Source organism: Sphaeramia orbicularis, chromosome 13 (assembly GCF_902148855.1).
Source record: "Sphaeramia orbicularis chromosome 13, fSphaOr1.1, whole genome shotgun sequence".
Classification (NCBI taxonomy): Eukaryota; Metazoa; Chordata; class Actinopteri; order Kurtiformes; family Apogonidae; genus Sphaeramia; species Sphaeramia orbicularis.
Genome location: NC_043969.1, coordinates 48,296,840 through 48,312,234, shown reverse-complemented (window position 1 = coordinate 48,312,234; position 15,395 = coordinate 48,296,840). Strand labels below are relative to the sequence as shown.

At 39.8% G+C, this 15,395-nt stretch overlaps 1 protein-coding gene across 1 annotated transcript; it reads right to left on the bottom strand.

Moving 5' to 3' along the window:
- Positions 1-2,063: 2,063 nt before the first annotated feature.
- LOC115431164 (NLR family CARD domain-containing protein 3-like) lies at positions 2,064-15,112 on the bottom strand. Its single transcript, XM_030151397.1, has 9 exons — positions 14,926-15,112; positions 13,461-13,575; positions 12,415-12,552; positions 12,092-12,211; positions 10,177-10,296; positions 7,232-7,455; positions 4,960-6,751; positions 2,920-3,090; positions 2,064-2,154 (listed from the first exon to the last, which is right to left on the bottom strand). Exons 1-9 carry the CDS (start codon positions 15,110-15,112, stop codon positions 2,064-2,066), a joined length of 2,958 nt encoding a protein of 985 aa, XP_030007257.1.
- Between the last annotated feature and the right edge of the window lie 283 nt (positions 15,113-15,395).

The following is a 15,395-nucleotide window of genomic DNA, read 5'->3' as shown; positions in this document are numbered from 1 at the left end:
ACACACACACACACACACACACACACACACACACACAGAGTATAGAACACAGACAGTTGAAGCTCAGGTGTCAGGTGATCAGCATCAGCCAATCAGGTCACACATGACTACACCTAATGGGGAGAGGAAAAAATCTGCCAGAAAAGTCCACTTTTTTCCAGACACTACTACTTCGCCATACTTTGACCAAGAGACTTCATTGAAACTTTAAAACGCAGGCATTTTTGTCCTCTCCGCACGACTGTACTTGTTATGAGGATGGGGTTTACGGTTTTCAATAGGTGAGTCTTCAAAAACCCCTGGGTTGAGTGAAAATTGTCCACATTTCCTGAGTTTGAGTGTGTGAAGTCATCACACTAGAGTGGAAGAGCAGTGAAAATTCAACTTAAAATTCTGTAAATAAATCGCCTTCCCGGCAAAACCATACATCGCAGGCGAATGATATTTTCCAAAAACGTAGCCATGGTTCCTGGGCTTCATATGAACCCATGTTTGAAGACCTAGCTCTTTTTAAAGTGAAATGACAGGCACTAGTTTGGAGGCTCATCCCTTCTTTCTCCCATTGACTCTCCATTGTAGCAGATTCCTTCTTTTCTTGGTCAGTTGACTGTTTTTAAACTGCCCTAACTCAGTCATTTTTCACAGTACGGGAAAAAAACCTACATCTTTATGTTCCCTTGGTCTCTCTGACGCTCATGGTCATTTCAGTTTTCACCTATCTTTTACGATTTTCCTGTAATTAGCAGTTTATAGGGACCTGTTCTGATCCAGTCTCAGCATATTCCTGCTACTCTGTGTGTCAGTTTCATTCTGTGTGTGTGTCAGTGCAGTGCCGTTACTGTGGCAACTACTACTACTACTAAAAATACTACTACTACTTCTATTACTACTACTAATTGTGACGTCTGTCAGCCGCCAGAATTTGACTCACAGATTGTCCATATAAAGTGAGTGGGAGTTCAGAACAAAGAAATCCCCTCCGACCATGAAGTCTTTGGTAACGTCGAACCCACATGCCCCCCCGACCCCCGAGCCCCTCTCACGATTTCCGCGTGTGGAAATTGTCTAGTTATTTTTATTTTGACTTCTGACTTATACAAAAAACTTTGAAAAAAAATGCGGCCCAGACCGTTGGAAATAGACCAACACATGTAATTACAAAAATGTGCAGCCTGGTCTCGAAAGATGTGCTATGTTAATGGCTTGACATTCCGAAGCACAGATTTCTTTAAAATTGTGAAAAACCGGTCAAATTTGTCCATCCGAAATGAATTGGGCCATTTTCAAGTGGCTACCATTCCCAAACGATTCGTGTTAAAATTATTCTGTCAACGCACAAATGTTCAGCTTGGCCCAAAGATTATCTGTGTGGTCACGTGGTAACGATATCACAAAATGTAAAAAATAACCCATTCATTTTCAATGGGAGCGACAAAGAAGTTGTCTGTTTTCTGACCACTACTGCTTCGCCATACTTTCACCTACAGACTTCATTTAAACTTTAAAACGCAGGCATTTTTGTCATCTCTCCAAAAATGTCTGTGGTATGAGGATGGGGTTTACAGTTTTCAGTAGGTGAGTCTTCAAAAACCCCTGGGTTTAGTGAAAATCTGACCTGGTAGAGTGGGTGATGTCATCACCTAGAGTGGAGGAGCAGTGAAAATCCACCTGAAAATTTTCTGAACAACTCGCCCTCCCAGCCAAACAATAAATAGGAGGTGAATGATCTTTTCCAAAAATGTAGCCACGGTTCCTGGGCTTCATATGAACCCATGTTTGAAGACCTAGCTCTTTCTAAAGTGAAATGACAGGCACTAGTTTCAGGGCAAATCCCTCCACAGCTCGCATTCAAATCAATACAAATCAGTGTTAAACAGATCGCTGTGCTACTGGTGAGATGACTGTTTTTACACTGACATAACTCGGTCATTTCTTACAGTACAGAGAAAGAAACACATCTTTGTGTTCCCCAGGTCTGTCTGCTGCTCACGATTATGTTAGTTTTCACCTATCATTTATGGTTTTTCCATAATTTGCAGTTGTTCAGGAGCTGTTTCAGTGTTTTAGTCATAGATGAGCATGCGTGTGTCTGTGTCCTCATTGCCTGCAGTACTCATTGTCATGGTAACGGCACATGTGGTCTGTGTGACACAGCTGCAGACAATTAAGATAATTAAGGCTCCACAAAAAAAGATACACTAATGAAGATACAGTACAATTAAAAATAAATCTAAATAATAAATGATGAATGCAAAAAGAATAAATATAAAAATATATAAATATAATAAAGCTGAAAAACTTCCCATCAATTCTCTGTATGAAATGAATGAGCTCACCTGGGATCACATACACAGACACATGGAACTATTCAATTAAAGGAGCCTATTTAAAAACTGCTTTAACAGGACTGACACAGACTGTGGGAGGGGCTTCTCATCTGAATACAGGTCTACAGAAAGTCTGTGGTGACGTCAGTCCACAAACACTGACACACACATTCACCACATCGCACAAGTCCACCGATCCGGCAAGAGGCAAGCACATGGGTTACATTTCCTTCAGGAAATGTATGGAAGTCTAGTTAACACTATGGCCTCTCAGCAAGAAGGTTGATTCCAGCACCAACTGTGTGTACCTTTGTTTGTGAGCTGTGCATGTTCTCCCCCTGTCTGCATGGGTTCTCTCTGGGTTCTCCAGTTTCCTAACATCCTCCTTCTTAATAGTTTCAATGGGAAATCTAAATCACTCATGTGAATGTGACAATGAATGGTTGTTTGTGTGTGACAGTACTGCAGTGAACAGGGTGGACCCCACCTTCATCTATAGGTAAGCAGGATAACCTCTGGCACCCCCATGACCCTCAAGAGGAAAAACAGATGGATCTGTTTGCAGTGAACAGTAGACAGTCAGTGAACTAACCTCAGAGTTTTCAGTCTGCAGTTTGGACTCTTCAGTCCAGACGCCAGTTTCACTCCTGAATCTTGTAGGTTGTTGTGACTCAGATCCAACAATCTCAGATGTGAAGGATTAGACTTCAGAGCTGAGGCCACAACTTCACAGTGAGTCTCTGAGAGTCCACAGTTAGAAAGTCTATAAATACAGAATTTACATGAAATTAATTATTAACACATTTATTGAACATCTGAGTCTTACCAAGGTCAGGATATAGTGTTGTGTGACACCAGTTTTGTGAACAATTCTAAGGTTTAAAAAAAGACAAGAAAACCAGATTAATAAAATAGACATGAATAAAAGACAGATGTAACGACAGCTTCCAAACTAGAAAAGCACTCTGAAAGCGTAGACCTCTGCCAAGGCAGATCAGTCCCCACCCCCCCGATCACCACCAAAATTTAATCATTTGTTCCTTGTGCCAGTATCAACATTTCCTGAAATTTTCATCCAAATCCGTCCATAGCTTTTGGAGTTATCTTGCACACAGACAGACAGACAAACAAGCCAACGCTGGCAAAAACATAACCTCCTTGGCGGAGGTAACGATAAAGCCAAACACCCTAGATCTCCCTCTAGTGGCTGGATGTAGTATAGTTACCTCTGCCAAGGAGGTTATGTTTTTGCCAGCGTTGGTTTGTTTGTCTGTCTATCTGTCCATGTGCAAGATAACTCAAAAAATTATGGACTGATTTGGATGAAAATTTCAGGAAATGTTGGGGGGGAGACTGATCTGCCTTGGCGGAGGTCTGCGCTCTCCCAGTGCTTTTCTAGTTCATACTGTTCTCCTTGTTCTATGGGACTTCAGACAAACTACAAAGTCAAAGCATACATCCAATAAATGTTCATTAGGCTGATATTTATTAAAGAAGTCTTTTTACTAATTACTTTGATTTGAATAAGTTACATGATTTTAAAATGGGTGATCAACTGCTTCAATGATCAATCACTGTCAAGAATCCCTCAGACACACAAACACAAACCAATCAGTCATCTGGTGGGTGGACCTCACATCCCAGTGTCTCTACTCTGTTGACTCTGATCCTACAACCATCATGGCAGTTCCCATATTTCACTTTTACATAAACAGAAGACAGAGGGTCATGTGATCCATCTTCATATTCAGTCTATGATTAATACTGTTCATATTATCATTGTATTGTACAGGGGATGGACAAAATAATGGAAACACCTTCACCTCAAGATGATAATGCCCCAATCCATACAGCTAGAATTGTTCAAGAATGGCATGAGGAACATTCTAATGAAGTTGAGCATCTCGTATGGCCGGCACAGTCCCCAGACCTCAACATTATTGAGCATTTATGGTCAGTTTTAGAGATTCAAGTAAGACGTCGATTTCCACCGCCATCGTCTCTAAAAGAGTTGGAGGGTATTCTAACTGAAGAATGGCTTAAAATTCCTTTGGAAACAATTCACAAGTTGTATGAATCAATACTTCGGAGAATTGAGGCTGTAATTGCCGCAAAAGGCGGACCTACACCATATTAAATTATATTTTGTTGATTTTTTAAGGTGTTTCCATTATTTTGTCCAACCCCTGTATACTGATACTGTTATTGCAGTAATGTGAGATGCTATTATTTGGGAAGTACTAATACATATTTTATTTCTGTTATGTTTACAGAACCACACACACACACACACACACACACACAAGTACACGTATACGCTCTGTAAGTGTATAGCACATGCTGTAAAGTTAACCCATGCCTGTACTGTGCCCAGCCTCATCAGTAAACTGTTTAAACTGAATTCAACCTCCTGCTTCTTGTGACCTGACTGACGCCCTGGGGGTAAATGAAGCATACACACATCAAACTAGCCTAATACACTCCATCAGTAACCCTCACCCATACTCTGATCCTACAACCAACATGGCGTTCCCATATTTCACTTTTACATAAACAGAAGATAGAGGGTCATGTGATCCGTCTTCATATTCAGTCTATGATTAATACTGTTCATATTATCATCAGTACTTACTCAGCCTTTCTGCAGTTCCTCACAGCTGGGATCAGTCTCCGTCTTCCTTCATCTGATGTGTTGTACTCCTTCAGGTCCAGCTCATCCAGAACCTCCTCTGACATCTGCAACATGTAGGCCAGAGCTGAACACTGGATCTCAGACAGTTTCTTCTTTGATCTGCTCTTTGACTTCAGAAAATCTTGGATCTCCTGATGGACTGTTTGGTCCTTCATCTCTGTCAGACAGTGGAAGATGTTGATGCTTCTGTCAGGACACATGTCCTCAGTGTTCATCTCCTTCAGGTTCTTGATGACTTTATGGATGCTCTCTGGACTGTTCTCTTTTTGACCCAGCAGACCTCCTAAAAGTCTGTAGTTGGACTCCAGACAGAGGCCATGAAGGAAGCGAACAAACAGATCCAGGTGTCCGTTCTCACTCTGAAGGGATTTTTTCATGGTTTTTCTGAGGAAAACATCCAGGCTGTCACTGACTGTGAAATACCTGAACATTTTCATGTAAAGTGACACACCCAGAAACCTCTTCAGCACTTCTGTCTTGTTGCTGGTGTAACAGTGGTAGATGTAGACTGCAGCCAGAAACTCCTGAACACTCAGATGAACAAAGCAGTAGACTGTTTTCTGGAAGATCACAGTCTCTCTTTTGAAGATCTCTGTACAAACTCCTGAGTACACCAAGGCCTCTGTGGCGTCCAGACCACACTGATCCAGGTCTTCTTGGTAGAACATCATGTTTCTTTTCTCCAGTTGTTCAAACGCCAGCCTCCCCAACTTCAGAAGGACTTTTCTGTCTGCCTTTGTCATCTCTTCTAAACTTGTTTCATGTCCTTTTTTGTACTTGTTCTTCTTCCTCTCTGTCTGGACCATAATGAAGTGTGAGTACAGGTCTGTCAGGGTCTTGGGCAGCTCTTCTCTCTGCTCTGAAGTCAACATGTGCTCCAGAACTGTAGAACTGATCCAGCAGAAGACTGGGATTTGACACATGATGTGGAGGCTCCTGGATGTCTTGATGTGTGAGATCATTTTGTTGGACAGATCTTCATCAGTGGATCTCTTCTTGAAGTACTCCTCCTTCTGGTCATCAGTGGTGAAGCCTCGGACCTCTGTTACCCTGTCCACACATGAGGGAGGGATCTGATTGGCTGCTGCAGGTCTAGATGTTATCCAGATGAGAGCTGATGGAAGCAGGTTCCTCTTGATGAGGTTGGTCAACAGTACATTGACTGATGACTTCTGAGTGACGTCTGAAACAACCTCACAGTTGTGGAAATCCAGTGAAAGTCTGCTTTCATCCAGGCCGTCCAAGATGAACACAAGTTTGCAGACAGTGATCTGCTCTGCTGTGACCTTCTGTAATGTTGGATGGAAAACATGGAGCAGCGTCAGCAGACTGTACTGCTCATCTCTGACCAGGTTCAGCTCTCTGAAGGAAAGCAGAACCACCAGACTGACGTCCTGGTTTTCTAAACCCTCTGCCCAGTCCAGAGTGAACTTCAGCACCGAGAAGGTTTTTCCAACTCCAGCCACGCCGTTGGTCAGAACCACTCTGATGGGTTTCTGCTGGTCGGGTAAGGCTTTGAAGATGTCCTGACACCTGATTGGACTTTCTTGGATGATCTTCTTGGAAACTGTCTCCAGCGTCCTCACCTCATGTTGGGTATTAACGTCTTCACTCTGTCCCTCTGTGATGTACAGCTCAGTGTAGATCTGGTTTAGACGGGTTCTACTTCCTGTTTCATCAGTTCCTTCAGTCACACATTCACATCTGCTCCTCAGACTGAGTTTATGTTCAACTACAACCAGACAAAAAACACTTTAAATAAACACAGTTGGGTAAACATAGCTGTTATCATCTGTCAGTGAATGCTAATACTATTTCATATTGACAACAGTTTCCAAATGACAAACCCTAGACCTGTTACTCCGGAAACACTGATCAGACATGGATCTGATTTATAAAAACAGGAATAATTTCAAAGCAGTTCTTACAACATGGACACGATGATTGTCACTGACCAAACACTTCATAATGTGATTGAATTTATAGAGAATCAGTGAGTTACTTTCTTAAATCATCATCCACTGTAAAACATTATTTAATCAACATGAAATAAAATTGATGTTTTTGTTGATAATTTCCAACATATGATAGAAAATGTAGTTCAGTCTAATGCAGTTCAAATCTTATTTGTTATGATGCTCAATAAGTGACAGTTGAACACATGTTGTGTTTAGTGACCTGCAGACATGTTCAGACAGATGTCCAGTCTTACTTTGGACAGTGCTGTGGATCTGCAGGTCAGCTCTTGTTCTGGATGTTTCTTCACACTGGGGACAGGAGGAGTCTCCTGATGAACCAGACTGGTCCCAGTATGAAGTGATGCACTGTCTGCAGAACCAGTGTCCACAGCTGGTCCGGACTGGATCACTCTGGACCTTCTGACACAAAGAACAGGACGGTGGGTCCACCTCAGGAACATGAGTCCTCTCCGTCTCTCTGTGGACATCAAACACATTGTTCAGAAGAAACTTCTTAAATGTTCTTTCAGATCAGCTGTTCAAAGGATCAGATCTACACTCTGAACTCTGTCGGCTCATTTCCGTAACTCTGTGCTGGGTCAAGGACCTGGTCTGGATGGGGATCAGACCCAGGACCTTGTTGCTGAGCGGTGCCAGTGTAAACCACTGAGCCGCCTCGACTTATAGTCTGTATGAAAATGGCAGCTGGAAGGAATGATGAGCCTCCATGTCAGGTCACATGTCCAACCCAATGCACTGGTTGATTCTTTTTAACCCCATGTTCAGTCAAACCCACCAGACCTGTGACCCAAGAACCTTAACCCAGCAGTCGGGTTCTGAAAACAACCCAGCATTTCTAAGTGTGTCCACACAACACAGAGGACTTCCATCTAAAACTGCTCTGGTCTTACTGGTCTGTTTCGGAGCTGATTCTCACACAAACATGTTTAATGTTCATTAAAATGAAGAAAACACTTCAAGCATAAAAACAGACTCTTTGTGTCTGAACCTTTAAAAACATTTGGTTCATGATCTAACGTCTTTATTTTTGTCAGATTTGAGTGAGTCTCATGTGTTTCAAAGACTCTAAGGCTGTTGTTCATCTCAGAGTCTCAAACATCTTTTATTCACAGCAGCTGGAGTCCAAATGATGATTTTAGACCAGGGGTCACCAACCTGGTGCCCGCAGGTGCCAGGTCACCCTTAAGGACCGCCCGCAGGCCTGTTCTAAAAATAGAACTTGTCCAGGTGTCTCCAACATGTTGCTCATGATCTACCAGTGGCTGGCAAGGGTCAATAATATAAGAACACAAAGTTGATACGTCATTTGGTTGAACAGGTCTAAATTTTCACCCAATTAAAATTACAAGTGTCCTGCCCCCCTCCCGAGATGAAACGGTCAATTAGCTGTCAATCAATCTTTAGCACTGGTTTGCCGTCTGTCATTGGAGAGGGGCAGGGCCCAGGAGGAACAGGATGAGCCAGATGTCAGGCAGGTAGTGGGTTTAGCCTGGCAACGATGTGGGCCGAGTTTAGTCAGGGAGTTATTTTCACCAACAATGAGACATGGACTTCAGTTTGACAAATGTGAAAGACATATGTGTGTGTGTGTGTGTGTGTGTGTGTGTGTGTGTGTGTGTGTGTGTGTGTGTGTGTGTGATCTGTGGGTGGAGCCTAGCAGTCGGTAAAAGATGCAACATGGAGTGGAATTTAACCAAAGTTCACAGCAACTGGGATTCAGCCTCCGTAAAAAGAAGGAAAAAGAGCTGAAAACTGAACCCCAAAAACAACAGTCCATGTTCACTAAACTGACCAAGACCAGCGTTTCAACAGAGGCATCATTAAAGTGGGTCACATCCTGGACAAGCACAAACATATGTGTTCTATGTGCGCATGCGCTCAGACAGCTGGAGATGGACCTGAACAGGTGCTTCTGCATTTGACTTCAGTGTGATGACTGTAGAAGTGACGGAGATGGTGGATTTATGTGCACAAAGTTGTTGTGTTTTTAATTGATATGTTTTGACAGCTTATGTGAATTTAGAAAAGGTTAAATCCTTCAGAAATACAGCAGCACACGCTGGTGAAGTTTTATTGGGTGAGTGACGACGTTCCTTTTCACAATTTCAAAGTATTAAAAATGCACATACAGGTGTGTATCATTTGTTTTTAATAATTCTATAAAAGTATGCAGGATTGTTCCATTTCATAATATGTGACATAGTATGAAAATATTTAGGAATACAGCAGCAAATGTTTGTATCTGTTTTTTTCTACTTTTGATTTTTTTTAGTAAATAATAGTTTAATATTCACACTTTTTAAATATTGTGTTAAAACAAAGAAATATAAATAAATAAAATAATAAATGAAGAACACAATGTTACAAACATATTATACAAAATACGCGTATGTATGAAAATTAGCTATGTAAATAAGTGTTGCTTAATCAGAGGAGCCCTCTGGCAACTTTATTATGTAAAAGTAGTTAACAGAAGAGAAAAGGTTGGTGACCCGTTCTGGACCATTTCACTAAACCTGGACTGGAAACTGTCAGTTCTACTCTCACACCTGAGTTTTATTTGAACCAGTTACTGACAGTAATTAATCACATTTTACTTGCAATGTTAATCAATATACAAGCAACAAGAGTATTAATAGTATAGCAGAGGACTGTATATGATCAAAAACACACAAACTATGAATGTAGAAGGTTAGGACTAATGGTTGCAGCTCTGAATAAAAACTTCACTTAGATTAAAAATACTTCCGTCAGATGAATTCATACATGTCAACAAAAGATAAGAAATAATTTCTCATCCGTATAAACAGTATCTTACTCTGTGTCTGAAGGTCCAGGTTCAGGACTAAACTATGGACGAAGATCCATGGACCGGTCACTGTTCGTGGACAAACATGTTTCAAACATGTGGAATATTTAAATACATGATCATAGTGAACATAAAAAAATATATACAGTATATTATTATTTTTTGACTTTTCACAAAGATGTATGCAAGATATACCCCAAGGACTTCAAAAGTCCCTCAGTTATATATTGACCCGTCTGCATCGAGGCCTCTGTCAAACAGCTTTTATATGAGTTAAATGTCACAATAGACTCTGGATGTGAAATGAAAATATAAAAACATGATAAAACATGTCCTGCAGATCATTTTAAAAAATAAACAGTCTCTTACTCTGTGTCTGAAGGTCCAGGTTCAGGACTAAACTTTGGAGGATTTTCCCTGGACCAGTCAGTCTTCATGGACAGACATGTGGACACTGGAGACTCTGCTCTGGGTCTGTTATACTGACCTCTGGAAACAACACAAGTACAACAGTTGGATTGGACAGTATGTTAGTGTTATTAAGATCTGAACACTTCATTTTCTATCACCTTTGGTTATTATTCATGTGTGTTTTTATTCTGTCTGAAGGACACATTTGGACTTTAAAGTGGACACATCATGTCCTGTTGTGTCTCTACTGTTGTTTAACCAATAAAGTCCAACTAGAATCAGTGTCTCATGTTTGTTTAACTCTGAAAACCTGTCAACTGGTAGTTTACGTCCATGTCAGAACATGTTAAATGAACAGATGCCTCCAGACTGACCATCTCTGATTTGCTTCATATTTTATGAAAACTGTTATGAATCCAGGTAAATATCAGAAAAACTGAGCCTGACATTTTCATTATTTATTGAAAAATAATCAGCCACAGTAGAACCACAACATGTAAAATAAATAGAAAAATTTGACAGATATGATTTGCTCAGATGTGGAAATACACCAGGACAAAACTGCTCCTGGATCCTATTTAATAAATAAATGCTCTGAGGCTCAAATGACACATTTGTGTGAGTTTTCATCAAGTTGTAACTTGGTAAAGATGCTGCTGTGGATTTTCTTTTACACATGTTAAAGACATCTTACACTTTAGAACAACTTCTTGTCTATGTGTCCTTTTGTCCTTACCTCTGTCTTTTACTAATTTCATGGCATTGACTGTGAATTTAAAGTGTGTTGTTACCAGTGTTGGGAGTAATGCATTATAAAAGTAATGCATTACAATAACAGATTACTTTTTGCTGTAACACAGTAGTGTAAGGCATTACTAATCAATATTCAGCAATATTTTACACAGTACATGTTCAATAGTACTTGTGTTACGACATACTTTTTGTCCATAATTTAATTACTCAAATGAATATACAGGTATATATATAGGTTTCTATATATATGTGTTATTCTATGCAATAACACAAAGCATCCATACAAACCATTCACATACACTTTTTTAGTCACCTCACACACAATCAGATTTACATAATCAAATGTTTTTAATATAAACTATAATATTTATATGCACTTTAAATATTTATTACAAATACAATCATTAATAAATGTGTTAATATCTCCTAGTCTGAGACAGTAATATTGTAATGTAAGGAATTACTTTGAAATAACAGTAATCTGTAATGGATCACAGTTTGGAAGTAACTTGCACAACACTGGCTGTAACAGCCAAATGCATGTCAGTTCTTCTTCTGTCAGACACTGTGGTCCACAGCCCCTCCCACTTCAACTTCCTGTTGCACTCATCCTGTTTTCTGCATCTGGGTCAATATATCATTTTTTTTAATATATATGTTAAAAAAACAAAAAAACAATAAACAGAAGGTTAAATTTTTCTTTTTTTATATATATATATTGCCAAAAAAGAAATATGTGTCATGATTATCTCAACTGAATAAAAATAACACAATCAAAACAATTTTTGAGATAGTTCATTTTATTATTGCTTAACAAATTAGAAGGTGGTAGTTATTAAATTTGGGCGGTTATTTAGTTGACGCTTTAGTATATCCAGTCATTTATTAATTATTTATTATTCATTTATTAATTAGTGATTATTTCCATTATTAAATAATTATGGAATTTTTAAAGACATGATCATAATGAGCATAAAACACTTATTTTTCCAAAAAGATGTATGCAAGATATATCCCAAGGACTTCAAAAGTCCCTCAATTATATATTGACCTGTCTGCATCGAGGCCTCTGTCAAACAGCTTTTATATGAGTTAAATGTCAGAATAAACAGTCTCTTACTTTGTGTCTGAAGGTCCAGGTTCAGGACTAAACTTTGGAGGATTTTCCCTGGACCAGTCAGTCTTCATGGACAGACATGTGGACACTGGAGACTCTGCTCTGGGTCTGTTATACTGACCTCTGGAAACAACACAAGTACAACAGTTGGATTGGACAGTATGTTAGTGTTATTAAGATCTGAACGCTTCATTTTCTATCACCTTTGGTTATTATTCATGTGTGTTTTTATTCTGTCTGAAGGACACATTTGGACTTTAAAGTGGACACATTATGTCCTGTTCTGTCTGTAGTCAAATATTAAAGGTGTGTGACAGTCGACTCACTGTGGATCAGAGGGTCCTGGTTCATTACTGTCCCCTGGAGGTTCCTTTATGGACAATCCCCTGTTTGTATAATGGGATAACTCTGCTCCATCCTCCTCTTCATCCACACTCAGACTCATACTGTGAACTTCAGTCAGTCTGAAAGGACAAACAGTAAAACTACTGTGAGCTCACATCACTAAAACACTGTGTTCATCAGTCACAAACACTGACACAACAGGAAATAACCCAGTGGACACAGAGTCCGGTAAACCTAGTGCAGTGTTTCCCAACCTTTTTTGAGCCACGGCACATATTTTACTTTAGAAAAATCACAAGGCACACCACCAAACAAAAATGTCACAAAAAGTGTATTTACTGAAATATTATACAAATCTAATCTCAATGTACTTACTCGGTGTGAAACCTGGACCTGTTCAGTTGAACACAAAGCTCATATTCCTGCAGGAATTGAAGAAAGACACACACAAATACTCCTCAACAGCTCTGAGTCTCTCTCTTTTTTCGGGGGGGGGGCACATTGTCACGGAGTGTTTGGAACAAGAAAGCTGAGAGCAGTTCGTCAGCGACCCCTCAGAGGAACCTCCGGATTGAAGTCCGATGTGTAATAGTATGGGAGGGATATCCCCCCTGCCCCAGCCTGATACCTGGGGTTTGGGGGTTACTCGCTAATCCGTGCGTCACTAGTGAGGGGGGGGGCTTTATCTGCAGAACGCACCGCATCGGGGCTGGTTCACTTTCACTTTTATTTTTGCAAAGGCAAACAGGAGACTGTTGTGGTTGAGTGGATCGTTAGTGCGTCCACTCGTATGTATCTATATCACGCTGTTCCTCCAGTACCAGTCAGGTCAAATTGGATCATCTTCCACGGCACACCTGAGGATTTTTTACGGCACACTAATGTGCCGCGGCACACTGGTTGGGAAACACTGACCTAGTGGACACTCAGCCTGGAAGTGACTCCATCCATGTTTACTGTTCCAGTCGACACCGAGAAAACCTACTGAGAGACTAGAACAGGAAAATGATCCAAATGTCAGACTCACCCTGAACCAGACGCCTTCTGTTCATCTGTGAAAATGGAGTCTGAACTCTGAATACTTTCACTTTCACATGGAACTGGATCTGCTCTGGACCCCTCCCCCTCCCTCTCAGCATTTACTGGAAGTCACGTGTTCACTCTGTTGACACAGTCCAAGTGTGAGGCACATGAAACCACCACAGGATGTGTTTGGTGTCATTATTCTCACATTGTAGATTAATACTCAAAACTATGAAGTAACACATCTGGAATGATAGAATAGAACCAAAACAGCCCAGAAAGTGTTGTTGATATTTAGCTTCTTCTAAGTAGAACACCTTCTGCTCATTCTGTCAGATTCAGGAGGTCAGCTGGAATTGTTAATGTTGTTTGTTTGGACTGTTGAGTGTTCTTAAGAAGGAAATATAAGGGTGAATCACATCGTTGTTATGCTGTAAATGGATACTGTATGTCATTTTGGAATAGGAGGACCAAAGGAAGAGTAGCTGATGTCCAGCATCAGCTAATGGGGATCCTCGCTATATCTATCTATCTATCTATCTATCTATATATCTATCTATCTATCTATCTATCTCTCTATCTATCTATCTATCTATCTATCTATCTATCTATCTATCTATCTATCTATCTATCTATCAATTCACCCAAATAGATCTGTGATACCATATATTAGTCACCTTTAATATGTGATTTAGTTTGGATTAATAAAAGTTCACAGGTTGTGCAGTTTAGATTCTGTTGTTTCTAAGGTTTAAACCCAGTTTCCACACTGGTATTGGTAGAAATATCCCTGCACTTCACTTTAGAAAAGATAATCCACAAAGCAGACGGACACAACACGTCTGCGTTGCATTTTATACTGAATTAAAAGTTGTTCAATGTCCAGCTTTTCCAGTCAGTATGAGGTGGAATTAATAAGCACAGCTGTGTGAAAATAATGTAGGTCTATAGTATAATATTGGAAAATATAATATAAATACATGATAAATGGAGCAAATGCAAACACATTTGTATCAGACATCATGGTTTGATTTGTTAGTGATCTACATCAGATTCATTTGTGTCACATTAATAAACTAAAAGAGCAGAATGTAAATATTTCTATAAACATCAGTCATTTTTATCTTCGTGGTTCCTCTTCACCCATTCTGTCTCTGTTGAACCATTCACAACCTCATTTAACTTCACAACAACACACACAAAACAGAAGTGACACCCAGACAGTGTTTACCTGTTATGGAGTTATAGCTCCTTCTAGTGTTCGTCTAGTGAAAGGACATCTCATATTAAAGTTCCTTAGTTCAAATGAAGACCAGAATATTTTTTTTTCTGCCTGTTTTCCTCCTCTTTCCTGTTTTTTCTTTGCAGATTGTAGAATTGTCCCTGTCAGACAGAGGGATTTTAGTGTAACATGAAATACTGTTCCTCATGGCTTTATTATCAAACCAATAGTTGAACATTGAACTTACAGATCGCAAACACTGCTTTGTGGGTGAAAGTTGAATCCCTGACCACTTTCATACCTGAAGCACAAACTGTCACCTGTTCCAGAGTGGTGGAGAAAACACAGTGAACTTCCACAGACTCCCAGGGCACAAAATGGCGGACGAACTGTGGACCTACTTCTGGATTGAATATGGTGGTGGCGGAACACATTCGTTTCTATTTCTGCTTTTTTTTTTTTTCCAACATATTTATTTGTTTATTTAATGTTGTATAAAGTACAATAATGACATGACAAGTACAATGCAGTATTAACATACTAATACGACATGAACAGAACAGAACATACCCAGGGGACAAAACATGCAAACAAAAAAAAGAAAAAAGAAAAAGAAAAGAATCAGTGGTTTTGATAGTTTTTCTGTTTTTAGAGTATTGAATGTTTGAAATATACTGGGTAAACTCAATTTTAAAAATTAAAAAGAAGGTTTGAGAT